Here is a 14,199-nt window from a genome sequence, read left to right on the forward strand (position 1 = left end):
GTTAAGTGTGCATCACATATGCCTCTCAAAATTAAGAGTGCTCTTAAATAATTCATTATCTATACACTGCATGCAAGAGACTCCACTTCAGAATGTATTAACAAAAGGGATTCAAACTTACCAATTCCCCAAAACAATTTGTGTGATTTCATCACTGAATGAAATACAGCATGGGGTTTCAGAGAAACAGGGATGGGAAACTATTTTCCACAAATGTCATATTTGTGTGATTTTGCCTCACAATGCACTACTGGATGGCATTTGAATTCACTAAATCTATCAAATAATTTTCCACAAACTCCACATTTGTGTGGGATTTCTCCTGATTGCATGATAGCATGTCTCTTGAAGTAACAACCAAAAGCAAAGAATTTGCTACATACATTACACTTGCACGGCTTTGTATATGTGCCTGATGTACAACATAATTTAGATCACTTTTGAACAGTTACTGATTTGACAATATACCTGTGATACACGATCAATGTTAGTGACATGAATTGTTAACACTGACTGTGTTGAAAGAAACAGACACTTGGTCTTTTCAGCTTAATTCATCTTTGCACTAATCACTAGAACCACTTACCTAAACTATAAGCAAACAAGTGAATACCAGAATCCTGTCATTGTCTTTCATACTCAAATGCTTATTCAGCATCAAATCAGTGAGGAACACTTCTCCACATTATCTAAAACCATTAGACTGTGGTTCTACACCATCAATACAAATGAACACGTGCATTATGAGAACGGATTTTGATGAAAAACTCTGTAGACATGAAAGGCAGTTTGAGATAGAAAAGTTGTGATCCATAACACTTACATTATTTGTACTGCAGAAGGAATTATCCTCTTCTGTGGTAATTCCTTGTGTCATAACACGACAACTGGCAAAGTGTGTCAACCTCTCTTGAGCCATCATCGACTCATCGTGGGTCACATTTTGAAGATTACTTTCTTCAAATGAAGCACTGTCATTCCCCTCAGAAAGTCGCGTAGACCTGAGACATAATGAAACAAATAAAGATGTACAAAACAGTTCAGTCACGAGTACATTAGTAATAATCTTGATTTACTGCTAAGTAAATTGATTAGTTTGAACATAAAAGTGATGATTTAGTTACTTCACCAGACTAAAAATATATGATAAAAACACATTCACACACAGAAAAAATTATTATTACAAGAGAGGCACTGAAAGAAAACAGACATGTATTTACCATAGAATATTACGATATTTCACTTCTGTGGTTCATAACGTTATGGGAAATGGAAACCAGAACAATTTCATTCAGATCTGAATTCAGTTTTCGGACAGAAAAAGAAACTCAGATTTTCCTTTCCCTGTAAACCGCTTTCAGCAATACTTGAGACATGTTGTTGTTGTTGTTGTTGTTGTTGTTGTGGTCTTCAGTCCTGAGACTGGTTTGATGCAGCTCTCCATGCTACTCTATCCTGTGCAAGCTTCTTCATCTTGCAGTACGTACTGCAACCTACATCCTTCTGAATCGACATGGTGTATTCATCTCTTGGTCTCCCTCTACGATTTTTACCCTACACGCTGCCCTCCAATGTTAAATTGGTTATCCCTTGATGCCTCATAATATGTCCTACCAATCGATCCCTTCTTCTAGTCAAGTTGAGCCACAAACTTCTCCTCTCCCCAATCCTATTCAATACCTCCTCATTAGTTATGTGATCTACCCATCTAATCTTCAGCATTCTTCTGTAGCTCCACATTTCGAAAGCTTCTATTCCCTTCCTTTCCAAACTATTTATTGTCCATGTTTCACGTCCATAGATGGCTACACTCCATACAAATACTTTCAGAAATGACTTCCTGACATTTAAATCAATACTCGATGTTAACAGATTTCTCTTGTTCAGAAACGCTTTCCTTGCCATTGCCAGTATACATTTCATATCCTCTCTACTTCAACCATCATCAGTTATTTTGCTCCCCAAATAACAAACCACCTTTACTACTTGAAGTGTCTCATTTCCTAATCTAATTACCTCAGCATCTCCCGACTTAATTAGACTACATTCCATTACCCTAGTTTTGCTTTTGTTCATGTTCATCTTATATCCTCCTTTCAAGACGCTATCCATTCCGTTCAACTGCTCTTCCAAGTCCTTTGCTGTCTCTGACAGAATTACAATGTCATCGGCGAACCCCAACGATTTTATTACTTCTCCATGGATTTTAATACCTACTCCGAATTTCTCTTTTCTTTCCTTCGCTGCTTGCTCAATATACAGATTGAATAACATCGGGGAAAGGCTACAACCCTGTCTCACTCCCTTCCCAACAACTGCTTCCCTTTCATGTCCCTCGACTCTTATAACTGCCATCTGGTTTCTGTACAAATTGTAAATAGCCCTTTGTTCCCTGTATTTTACCCTTGCCACCTTCAGAATCTGAAAGAGAGTATTCCAGTCAACATTGTCAAAAGCTTTCTCTAAGTCTACAAATGCTAGAAACGTAGGTTTGCCTTTCCTTAATCTAGCTTCCAAGATAAGTCGAAGGGTCAGTATTGCCTCATGTGTTCCAATATTTCTACGGAATCCAAACTGATCTTCCCCGAGGTCGGCTTCTACTAGTTTTTCCATTCGTCTGTAAAGAATTCGCGTTAGTATTTTGCAGCTGTGACTTATTAAACTGATAGTTCGGTAATTTTCACATCTGTCAACATCCGATTTCTTTGGGATTGGAATTATTATATTCTTCTTGAAGTCTGAGGGTATTTTGCCTGTCTCATACATCTTGCTTACCAGATGGTAGAGTTTTGTCAGGACTGGCTCTCCCAAGGCCATCAGTAGTTCTAATGGAATGTTGTCTACTCCTGGGGCCTTGTTTCGACTCAGGTCTTTCAGTGCTCTGTCAAACTCTTCACGCAGTATCGTATCTCCCATTTCATCTTCATCTACATCCTCTTCCATTTCCATAATATTGTCCTCAAGAACATCGCCCCTGTATAGACCCTCTATATACTCCTTCCACCATTCTGCTTTCCCCTCTTTGCTTAGAACTGGGTTTCCATCTGAGCTCTTGATATTCATACAAGTGGCTCTCTTTTCTCCAAAGGTCTCTTTAATTTTCCTGTAGGCTGTATCTATCTTACCCCTAGTGAGATAAGCCTCTACATCCTTACATCTATCCTCTAGCCATCCCTGCTTAGCCGTTTTGCACTTCCTGTCGATTTCATCTTTGAGACGTTTGTATTCCTTTTTGCCTGCTTCATTTACTGCATTTTTATATTTTCTCCTTTCATCAATTAAATTCAGTATTTCTTCTGTTACCCAAGGATTTCTACTAGCCCTCGTCTTTTTACCTACTTGATCCTCTGCCGCCTTCACTACTTCATCCCTCAAAGCTACCCATTCTTCTTCTACTGTATTTCTTTCCCCCATTTCTGTCAATTGTTCCCTTATGCTCTCCCTGAAACTCTCTACAACCTCTGGTTTAGTCAGTTTATCCAGATCCCATCTCCTTAAATTCCCACCTTTTTTCAGTTTCTTCAGTTTTAATCTACAGTTCATAACCAATAGATTGTGGTCAGAGTCCACATCTGTCCGTGGAAGTGTCTTACAATTTAAAACCTGGTTCCTAAATCTCTGTCTTACCATTATATAATCTATCTGATACCTTCTAGTATCTCCAGGATTCTTCCAGGCATACAACCTTCTTTTATGATTCTTGAACCAAGTGTTAGCTATGATTAAGTTATGCTCTGTGCAAAATTCTACCAGGCGGCTTCCTCTTTCATTCCTTCCCCCCAATCCATATTCACCTACTATGTTTCCTTCTCTCCCTTTTCCTACTCACGAATTCCAGTCACCCATGACTATTAAATTTTCATCTCCCTTCACTATCTGAATAATTTCTTTTATTTCATCATACATTTCCTCAATTTCTTCATCATCTGCAGAGCTAGTTGGCACATAAACTTGTACTACTGTAGCAGGCGTAGGCTTTGTGTCTATCTTGGCCACAATAATGCGTTCACTATGCTGTTTGTAGTAGCTAACCCGCACTCCTATTTTTTTATTCATTATTAAACCTACTCCTGCATTACCCCTATTTGATTTTGTATTTATAACCCTGTATTCACCTGACCAGAAGTCTTGTTCCTCCTGCCACCGAACTCCACTAATTCCCACTATATCTAACTTCAACCTATCCATTTCCCTTTTTAAATTTTCTAACCTACCTGCCCGATTAAGGGATCTGACGTTCCACGCTCCGATCTGTAGAACGCCAGTTTTCTTTCTCCTGGTAACGACTTCCTCTTGAGTAGTCCCCGCCCGGAGATCCGAATGGGGGACTATTTTACCTCCGGAATATTTTACCCAAGAGGACGCCATCATCATTTAATCATACAGTAATGCTGCATGTCCTCGGGAAAAATTACGGCCGTAGTTTCCCCTCGCTTTCAGCCGTTCGCAGTACCAGCACAGCAAGGCCGTTTTGGTTAATGTTACAAGGCCAGATCAGTCAATCATCCAGACTGTTGCCCCTGCAACTACTGAAAAGGCTGCTGCCCCTCTTCAGGAACCTCACGTTTGTCTGGCCTCCAACAGATACCCCTCCATTGTGGTTGCACCAACGGTACGACTATCTGTATCGCTGAGGCACGCAAGCCTCCCCACCAACGGCAACGGCAAGGTCCATGGTTCGTCCGGGGGGGGGGGGGCCTTGAGACATCTGGATCTGGTCTACTAAAATGTAAATCTGAACTTCTTGTGTTGTCTACTGTATATACGAGGGGCGTTTGAAAAAATCCATGCAAAGTCCAAGAGATGGCACCACCAGCACGTATAAGGTCATGTTTTGTTAGTAGCATCTTTGGAAATAATGCCCATCAAGTTTAGGGAGCTTCCTGTATTATTATTATTATTATTATTATTATTATTACTAATTCATATTTGTGGACAACATTGAATGTTCAGAAATTAATTATATCATTCATTCATTACTTGCCTTACAATCAAAACTGAAAGAACTTGTTTACAGATCTTGAACACGCCTGTAACTCAATTACTTTTATTTTGTCAATCGGCACACACAAAAAGGAAAGAAAAATTGGTAGCTGTTAGAATTATCCTTTTTCGAGCTAGAGCACCCATTCGTGTGTGCGCGCGCGCACACACACACACACACACACACGCACACACACACGCACGCACACACACGCACACACACACACACACACACACACACACACACACACGCACACACACACACACACGCACGCACACACACACACACGCACACACACACACACGCACACACACACGCACGCACACACACACAAAATTATGCCCATAAATGACACCAGCTAGATACACAATGTGTGTGCTGCATTTTTGTGGTGAGGACTGTGCCAGATGGGGGGTGGGAGGGGGGTGGAAAGGGTGGGTGAGATTGGGGGGGGGGGAGAAAGGGAAGCCAGCGAGAGGGATTTGGGGGGGAGTGGCTAAAACAGCTCAGAGATGGAGGCAACCGGTATGCTAGCTAGGAATGTGGGAGAGAGTGGTAGCTGGTATATGGGCTGGCACACCTACAGTGGGAAGGGGCACATGCTGAAAGTGACAAAGTAGGAGGGGGTGACAGGATGGGGGCAGCAGAAACTGTTGGGTGGAGCACGTGGGTTGAGGTCAGGATGATTTTGGGAGCAGTGAATATGTTGTAAGGATAACTCCTATCTGTGCAGTTCAGGAAAGCTGGTGGTCGACGGTACGATCCATATAGCTCAGCTAGTGAAGTAGTCACTGAAATTGAGCACGTTCAGGGTGGATACATGGACAAGGAAAAAAATTCCCCGATTTCTCCCAGATCCGAATTAAGTACAGTCTGGGACCACGCACGTGCTACCTTTATGTATAGAAGAAAACAACAATTTCCTACAGTTATACTACAACAAAGTTTTGAACGTACTTAGGTAACAATTCTGGTGCAGCTCCGACCACCAGGTACACGTGCAGAGCACCAGAGCGCAGCTACTCGCAGGAAATTCAAGACAAGCTACTGTCATCTCTCTAGGAGCAACTCAATCACGTGTCAGCAAATTGCAAACGAGGCTCTCTAACAGACCATCACACTGTGCACAGTGCCAGTTGTTGCCTACCAGCCGTAACAAACAGCCACCGACTGTCAATATCGACTAGTTGCCTCGAGAAACAAAAGCTGGTCCAGCGGCGGAACTGAAAACCGTACATTTATCATTCGTAATGCTTGTGAAGCATGATTCAAATTCTTCCGTCTGTGTGACAGCTAAAGTGCTCGTGTGACGTTACGTATCCCGTGCTGCAGTCGGTTCACAAAAGTGAAATGAGCACGTACTGTCCTCATCTATGAGTATGAGAAGCAGTACTTGATCGTACCTGTATTTACACCTCTGTGCTACAAAAATATACAGTTCAATTGAAGCAAATCATTTAAGATCTCTGAAAATGCGTCATCCTCGTATGATTTGCCGTACAAAAAAGGCAGGAAATGTGACAGTGATAACGAAAACTGTTACTGCCGTGAAATGTGTTGCCAGTAACATATTTTTGATAGACATCAAATGTACAGCTAGGATAGATTTCTTTATGTAGGAAATGAATATCACTGTAAGATTACATCTAAATCTAGGCCTTGAGAAAAAGCATTCAATTTCACCATTCAATAAATATCAGTTACCAACATTATTATCCTGCTGCCTTCGCATCTATCACTTTTTTACATGGAACAGGAAAAATGTCAGACTTTGTGACACTTCACAGAAGCTGCCAGTTTCACAATATGTCGCTAGAACTGTGAATTTTGCATTTATGATAAACGAACAAGTCTCCTGTCCTTATTCACAGCCCACAGTGATTGATTCAACTAGCCCTCATGATATTTACCATGTGTGCAATTTACTTTATATTGACAGCAAGCATGGTGTGGGTTCCTGTAGTCATGTCCTAGTTCGTGAACCACGGTCAACGTATGAGTGGCCAAGTAAGTGGTCCCGACAGTCGGGATACCAGTTACTTTGGAATAATGCTGGGCATCTCGGACATATTCTGAGTCGTGGTCACCTTTGTGCTCATACGGCAAAGACTACCAAATCCAACGGTTAGTCCCTCACCCGTTAGGGGTAAAACCCAATGGGACTCGGGGCAAGTAAGGCTAGCAACCTGCTTCCCTGGTACTTTAAATATGATGCTGGCAACAATCAGAGCAAAATGCCTCGGACCTTTGGAGGTGACGGAGTCCCACCTCTAACTGACAAACCAGGGACTCCTAAGATACGACTCGGCAAACAAATGGTAATGAAATGGGGAGCTATTAATATCAATGGGGGCTACTCTGGGAAGAAGGTAGAGCTGGCAGAGGCTGCAAGTAAGATGGGGCTGGACGTTTTAGCTGTTAGTGACATTCGGGTAAGGGGTGAGAAAGAAGAGGAAGTGGGAGAATACAAGGTCTACCTGTCAGGTGTCAAATCAGGAATATCACAATGGGGTGTAGGGCTTTACATCAGGAAAGAAATGGAACCCAGCGTAGTTGCAGTAAGGTATGTAAACGAACGACTGATGTGGATAGATTCGACAGTGTCTAGCAAGAAAATTAGGATTGTGTCAGTATATTCGCATTGTGAAGGGACTGATCAAGATAAGATGGATAGTTTTTATGAGGCACTCAGTGATGTTGTAGTTAGAGTAAAGGACAAGGACAGTGTTCTGCTCATGGGTGATTTTAATGCCAGGATTGGAAATCGAACAGAAGGGTATGAAAAGGTTATGGGTAAATTTGGAGAGGATATGGAGGCCAACAGGAACGGGAAACAACTCTTGGATTTCTGTGCCAGTATGGGCTTAGTAATCACAAACTCCTTTTTTAAACATAAGAACATTCACCGGTATACTTGGGAAGGCAGGGGAACCAGATCTGTCATTGACTATATAATAACAGATCAGGAATTTAGGAAGGCTGTGAGGGACACACGTGTATTCAGGGGATTCTTTGATGACACTGATCATTATTTAATCTGCAGTGAAATTGGGATTGCGAGGCCGAAAGTGCAGGAGGTCAGGTCCATATGTAGGAGGATAAGAGTGGAGAAACTTCAGGATAAGGAAATCAGGCACAAGTACATAACAGCGATCTCAGAAAGGTACCAGTTAGTTGAATGTAGTCAATTACAGTCATTGGAAAAGGAATGGACAAGGTACAAGGACACAGTACTAGAAGTAGCTGAAGAATGTCTTGGAACAGTAGTGTGTAAAAGTAGGATGAAGCAAACAGCTTGGTGGAATGACACAGTCAAGGCAGCCTGTAAAAGGAAAAAGAAGGCGTATAAAAAATGGCTACATACTAGAACTCAGGTAGACAGAGAAAGTTATGTTGAAGAAAGAAACAAAGCCAAACAGATAATTGCAGCATCCAAGAAGAAATCGTGGGAAGACTTTGGAAACAGGTTGGACACTATGGGTCAAGCTGCTGGAAAACCATTCTGGAGTGTAATTAGCAGTCTTCGAAAGGGAGGTAAGAAGGAAATGACAAGTATTTTGGACAGGTCAGGAAAACTGCTGGTGAATCCTGTGGATGCCTTGGGCAGATGGAGGGAATATTTTGAAGAGTTGCTCAATGTAGGTGAAAATACGATCAGTAATGTTTCAGATTTCGAGGTAGAATGGGAAAGGAATGATGATGGAAATAGGATCACATTTGAGAAAGTGGAGAAAATGGTCAATAGATTGCAGTGCAATAAAGCAGCTGGGGTGGATGAAATTAAGTCGGAACTCATCAAATACAGTGGAATGTCAGGTCTTAAATGGCTACACAGCATAATTGAAATGGCCTGGGAGTCGGGACAGGTTCCATCAGACTGGACAAAAGCAGTAATCACACCAATCTTTAAACATGGAAACAGAAAAGATTGTAACAACTACAGAGGTATCTCTTTAATCAGCGTTGTGGGTAAAATCTTCTCAGGTATTGTTGAAAGGAAAGTGCGAGTATTAGTTGAGGACCAATTGGATGAAAATCAGTGTGGGTTTAGGCCTCTTAGAGGTTGTCATGACCAGATCTTTAGCTTACGGCAAATAATGGAGAAGTGTTACGAGTGGAACAGGGAATTGTATCTATGCTTTATAGATCTAGAAAAGGCATATGACTGGGTTCCTAGGAGGAAGTTATTGTCTGTTCTACAAGATTATGGAATAGGAGGCAAACTTTTGCAAGCAATTGAAGGTCTTTACATGGATAGTCAGGCAGCAGTTAGAGTTGACGGTAAATTGAGTTCGTGGTTCAGAGTAGTTTCAGGGGTAAGACAAGGCTGCAACCTGTCTCCACTGTTGTTCATATTATTTATGGATCATATGTTGAAAACAATAGGCTGGCTGGGTGAGATTAAGATATGTGAACACAAAATAAGCAGTCTCGCATATGCGGATGACTTAGTTGTGATGGCAGATTCGATTGAAAATTTGCAAAGTAATATTTCAGAGCTAGATCAGAAATGTAAGGACTATGGTATGAAGATTAGCATCTCCAAAACGAAAGTAATGTCAGTGGGAAAGAAACGGATTGAGTGCCAAATAGGAGGAACAAAGTTAGAACAGGTGGACGGTTTCAAGTACTTAGAATGCATATTCTCACAGGATGGCAACATAGTGAAAGAACTGGAAGCGAGGTGTAGCAAAGCTAATGCAGTGAGCGCTCAGCTACGATCTACTCTCTTCTGCAAGAAGGAAGTCAGTACCAAGACTAAGTTATCTGTGCACCGATCAATCTTTCGACCAACTTTGTTGTTTGGGAGCGAAAGCTGGGTGGATTCAGGTTACCTTATCAACAAGGTTGAGGTTACGGATATGAAAGTAGCTAGGATGATTGCAGGTACTAGTAGATGGGAACAATGGCAGGAGGGTGTCCACAATGAGGAAATCAAAGAAAAACTGGGAATGAACTCTATAGATGTAGCACAGGGCGAACAGGCTTAGATGGTGGGGTCATGTTACACGCATGGGAGAAGCCAGGTTACCCAAGAGACTCGTGGGTTCTGCAGTAGAGGGTAGGAGTCGGGGCAGACCGAGGAGAAGGTACCTGGATTCGGTTAAGAATGATTTTGAAGTAATAGGTTTAACATCAGAAGAGGCACCAGTGTTAGCACTGAACAGGGGATCATGGAGGAATTTTATAAGGGGGCTATGCTCCAGACTGAACGCTGAAAGGCATAATCAGTCTTAAATGATGATGATGATGATGATGATGATGATGGTGATGATGATGATGGTGATGATGATGATGGTGATGATGAGACTACCAATAGTTTTTATACACACCACAATCTGCAACTTGTATATCATGTCACGTATTATCATGCTTTACTATATATATGTGTGTGTGTGTAGGCACAGCTTCACTAAATTCGAGGGTTTTCATCAGTAAGCAGAGAAAAATTTTTTATTGCTCAGAAAAGTTTGAAATAGGAATGTAGATGATGATGCTGATATCTCACAGCAGCCAACTTTATTTTGGAATATCTTCAACACTATCATCTGCTACCTCAAACCCTGAAATTACAACAACAAACTTGTGTTACCAATTCATTATCAAGGGCCACGCATTGTAGGTGCAAATGTCTTGACAAACATGGCTGACATGATTCCAATACTAATGTATATCTTCATAAGTGCTTATCTTCCTTCTGATTTACCATCCAAACATTTCACAAGATGTCAGCTCAATTACATAGGCTTCTACTATCCTATATAAAATTTTAGACCATATTTACAAAAAGCTTGGAATATTAGAGCACCCACAGAATGCTTAATTGAGCTCTCTGTCTTTAAGGATGGCAGGTCAAGATATAGTTAGTTATATTAATACCTCAGTAACACTCTTCAGACCCACTTGGGCAACAAACACGTACACTTCTACAATTGCACCTACTCTGTCTTACGTACTAAAACTTTTGCGAAATCCTACAATTGCACTGTTGGTCTGTACCTTGATCTTCACAGAAATGTTGCACTGGGAACCATAAAATGTCATTTTCTACGGTTTCGTTTTGAAGTTGCCCACAGCATTCCTCTGGCTGCTTTTTAATAACTCGTCTGCTTTCAAGAGGAGTTAAGGGAGCTTAAAACTATGCAGCCATACCTGGGGATAAGTGTACACCATTCATCAAAAAATTCAAAGACTGATATCGCTTCTGGCATACAGATCATGTCAGTTGAACTACAACTGTAAACAACAGATGTCCATATGACCAGTCAATTGTGAGCAGGCAGTGTTGAAAAGTGGACAAATAGTTGTAATGCATTAACATTGTTGTCACGAATTGCAGTGGAACAACACCTCTGACGTAAATGTTCGAGGCATTCCTCAGATTGTTTTGAAGGAGAGAGCGGAGTGTGCAAAGTTAGCCTCACACACCTTGATTCCAAACATAGACTACAGTGCATTGACATCTGCCTAAACTTAACTGAAATGCAAAATGACAACAGTTTTTTTCTGCGAATATTAGCACACATGATGAAACTGCTGTTATCAATACGAACACACCACAAAATGAAAAAAAGTGCAGAAATTCACATTAAGAGTCAACACTTTGATGACGCAGCCGACATATGTACACTATGTGATCGAAAGTATACGGACACCCCCAAAAACATACATTTTTCATATTAGGTGCATTGTGCAGCCACCTATTGCCAAGTACTCCATATCAACGAGCTCAGTAGTCATTAGACATCATGAGAGAGCAGAATGAAGCAGTCAGAATACCTTACAGACTTTGAACGTGGTCAGGTGATTGGGTGTCAGTTGTAGTCATATGTCTGTAGGCGAGATTTCCACACTCCTAAACATCCCTAGATCTACTGTTTCTGGTGTGATAGTGAAGTGGAAACGTGAAGTGACACGTACAGCACAAAAGCGTACAGGCCGACCTCGTCTGTTGACTGACAGAGACCGCCGACAGTTGAAGAGGGTCGTAATGTGTAATGGGCAGATATCTATTCAGAGCATCACACAGGAATTGCAAATGGCATCGGGATCCACTGCAAGCACTGTGACAGTTAGATGGGAGGTGAGAAAACTTGGATTTCACGTCTGAGTGCGGCTCATAAGCCACACGTCACGCCGGTAAATGCCAAACGACACCTTGCTCGGTGTAAAAAGTGTAAATATTGGACGATTGAATAGTGGAAAACTGTTGTGTGCAGTGAGGAATCACGGTACACAATGTGGCGATCGATGGCAGGGTGTGGGTGTGGCGAATGCCCGGTGAACGTCATCTGCCAGCGTGTGTAGTGCCGACAGTAAAATTCGGAGGTGGTGGTGGTGTTATGGTGTGGCTGCGTATTTCATGGAGGGGCTTCCTCCCCTTGTTGTTTTGCGTGGCACTATTGCAGCACGGGCCTACATTGATGCTTCCCACTGTTGAAGAGCAAGTCGGGGATTGCGACTGCTTCATTCAACAATATCGAGCACCTGTTCATAATGCATGGCCTGTGGCGGAGTGGTTACACGACAATAACATCCCTGTAAAGGACTGGCCTGCACAGAGTCCTGACGTGAACCGCATAGAACACCTTTGGGATGTTTTGGAATGCCAACTTCGTGCCAGGCCTCACCGACCGACATCGATACCTCTCCCCAGTGCAGCACTCTGTGAAGAACGGGCTGAAACCTTCCAGCACCTGACTGAACGTGTGCCTGCGAGAGTGGAAGCTGTCATCAAGGCTAACGGTGGACCGACACCATATCGGATTCCGGCATTACCGATGAAGGGCTCCACGAACTTTTAAGTCATTTTCATTTTCAGCCAGGTGTCTGGATACTTTTGATCACATAGTGTACCAATCTGACGAGCGATTTGATCGACGCATCCCAAGGAGAATGTTTGTGACAATTTCTCATGGACATATGAACAATCTGCGTCTTGTACTCAAGTTGGAGATGAGGGTGGGGGGTGGCGGTTGGGGGGGGGGGGGGGGGGGGGGGGTAGGGGGGGGGGATAGCATCTGAACATAAAAAGCATTAACTCCAACGGTGAGTAGCAGTCGACAGTGTGAGTTTTGTTTACCACTCCGTTGTTGAACCTCATTAGACACAATTTTTTGTAGCTCTCTTGTACTACATTCTCTAATCTGACTCTACTAGGCATCAATGCTGTGTAGTACCGTCACCTCAGGAAGCCCGTGTTAATTCGGTGTCAAACTGTAGAAATCGTATTGACGGAAAGGTTGTAATTATTATGCTCAAGTTAGTAGGTGAGAAATGGCAAGTTCTTCGTGCACAGTCCTTTCTGAGGAATAGACTGTTGAGCTTTTAGAGAAATGTCTAAGTGAAAATGAGAATGATGGTGACTTAGGTGACATCGCTTTTGATGTGAAAGTGAATCATTTAAAAGCAATTAAGTGAAATGAGAATGTGTTTTTTTTTTTTTTTTTTTTTTTTAGGGCGCAAAACTTCTATGGTCATTAGCGCCCAGCCCGTGACGTAGAAAACAGGGAAAAAACGAAATTTAAAATCAGCAGCAATGTCATAAAATTTGAGAAACTAAAGGCAGAAGGAATGCTTAAAAATCCACTATAGAAAGGGGGTGGTTGTCCCCCAAAAAAAAGGCTTCAAATGACTGACGTCATTTCACTGTCACTAATAAACTGTAGAACGCGGTCACCTGAGCGCGTGTCATCTGCTCAAATCGACGATAGATCAGGCGATAGCTGTAGACGGGAGCGTAACGGATTAAAATAGGGGCATTCAATTAAAAGGTGTCTGACCGTCCACGGCTGAGAGCAGTGGGGACAGAATGGGGGAGGATCACCGCTTAAAAGATGTCGATGACTAAAAAGACAGTGCCCTATCCGGAGCCTAGCTAAAATTACCTCCTCCCGACGACGCGTTCGGGAGGAAGAGGTCCATGCGCAAGGAAGGGCTTTCACTTCCCGCAATTTATTATGGGGAAGTGTTGACCAATGCGCATGCCATAAACGAGCAACTTGGCGACATAAACCGCTCCGTAGATCGGTAAACGGAAGAGACTGAATAGCTGGCCGAGGAAGAGAGACTGCAGCCTTGGCCGCTATATCGGCCGCCTCATTTCCACAGATACCAGCGTGTCCCGGGAGCCAGAGGAACGCCACTGAGACGCCCCCCAGGTGGAGCAAGCGCAGACAGTCCTGAATCCGGTGGACCAGAGGGTGCACAGGGTA

At 42.5% G+C, this 14,199-nt stretch overlaps 1 protein-coding gene across 1 annotated transcript in view; it reads right to left on the minus strand.

Moving 5' to 3' along the window:
- LOC124720201 overlaps positions 1-14,199 on the minus strand; it is a 228,547-nt gene that overhangs the window by 175,173 nt on the left and 39,175 nt on the right. The window contains exon 8 of the mRNA XM_047245524.1: positions 824-1,001. Within this exon, the coding sequence (XP_047101480.1) occupies positions 824-1,001 (178 nt within the window). The remainder of the gene's footprint in view (positions 1-823; positions 1,002-14,199) is intronic.

Source organism: Schistocerca piceifrons, chromosome 11 (assembly GCF_021461385.2).
Source record: "Schistocerca piceifrons isolate TAMUIC-IGC-003096 chromosome 11, iqSchPice1.1, whole genome shotgun sequence".
NCBI classification, from domain to species: domain Eukaryota; kingdom Metazoa; phylum Arthropoda; class Insecta; order Orthoptera; family Acrididae; genus Schistocerca; species Schistocerca piceifrons.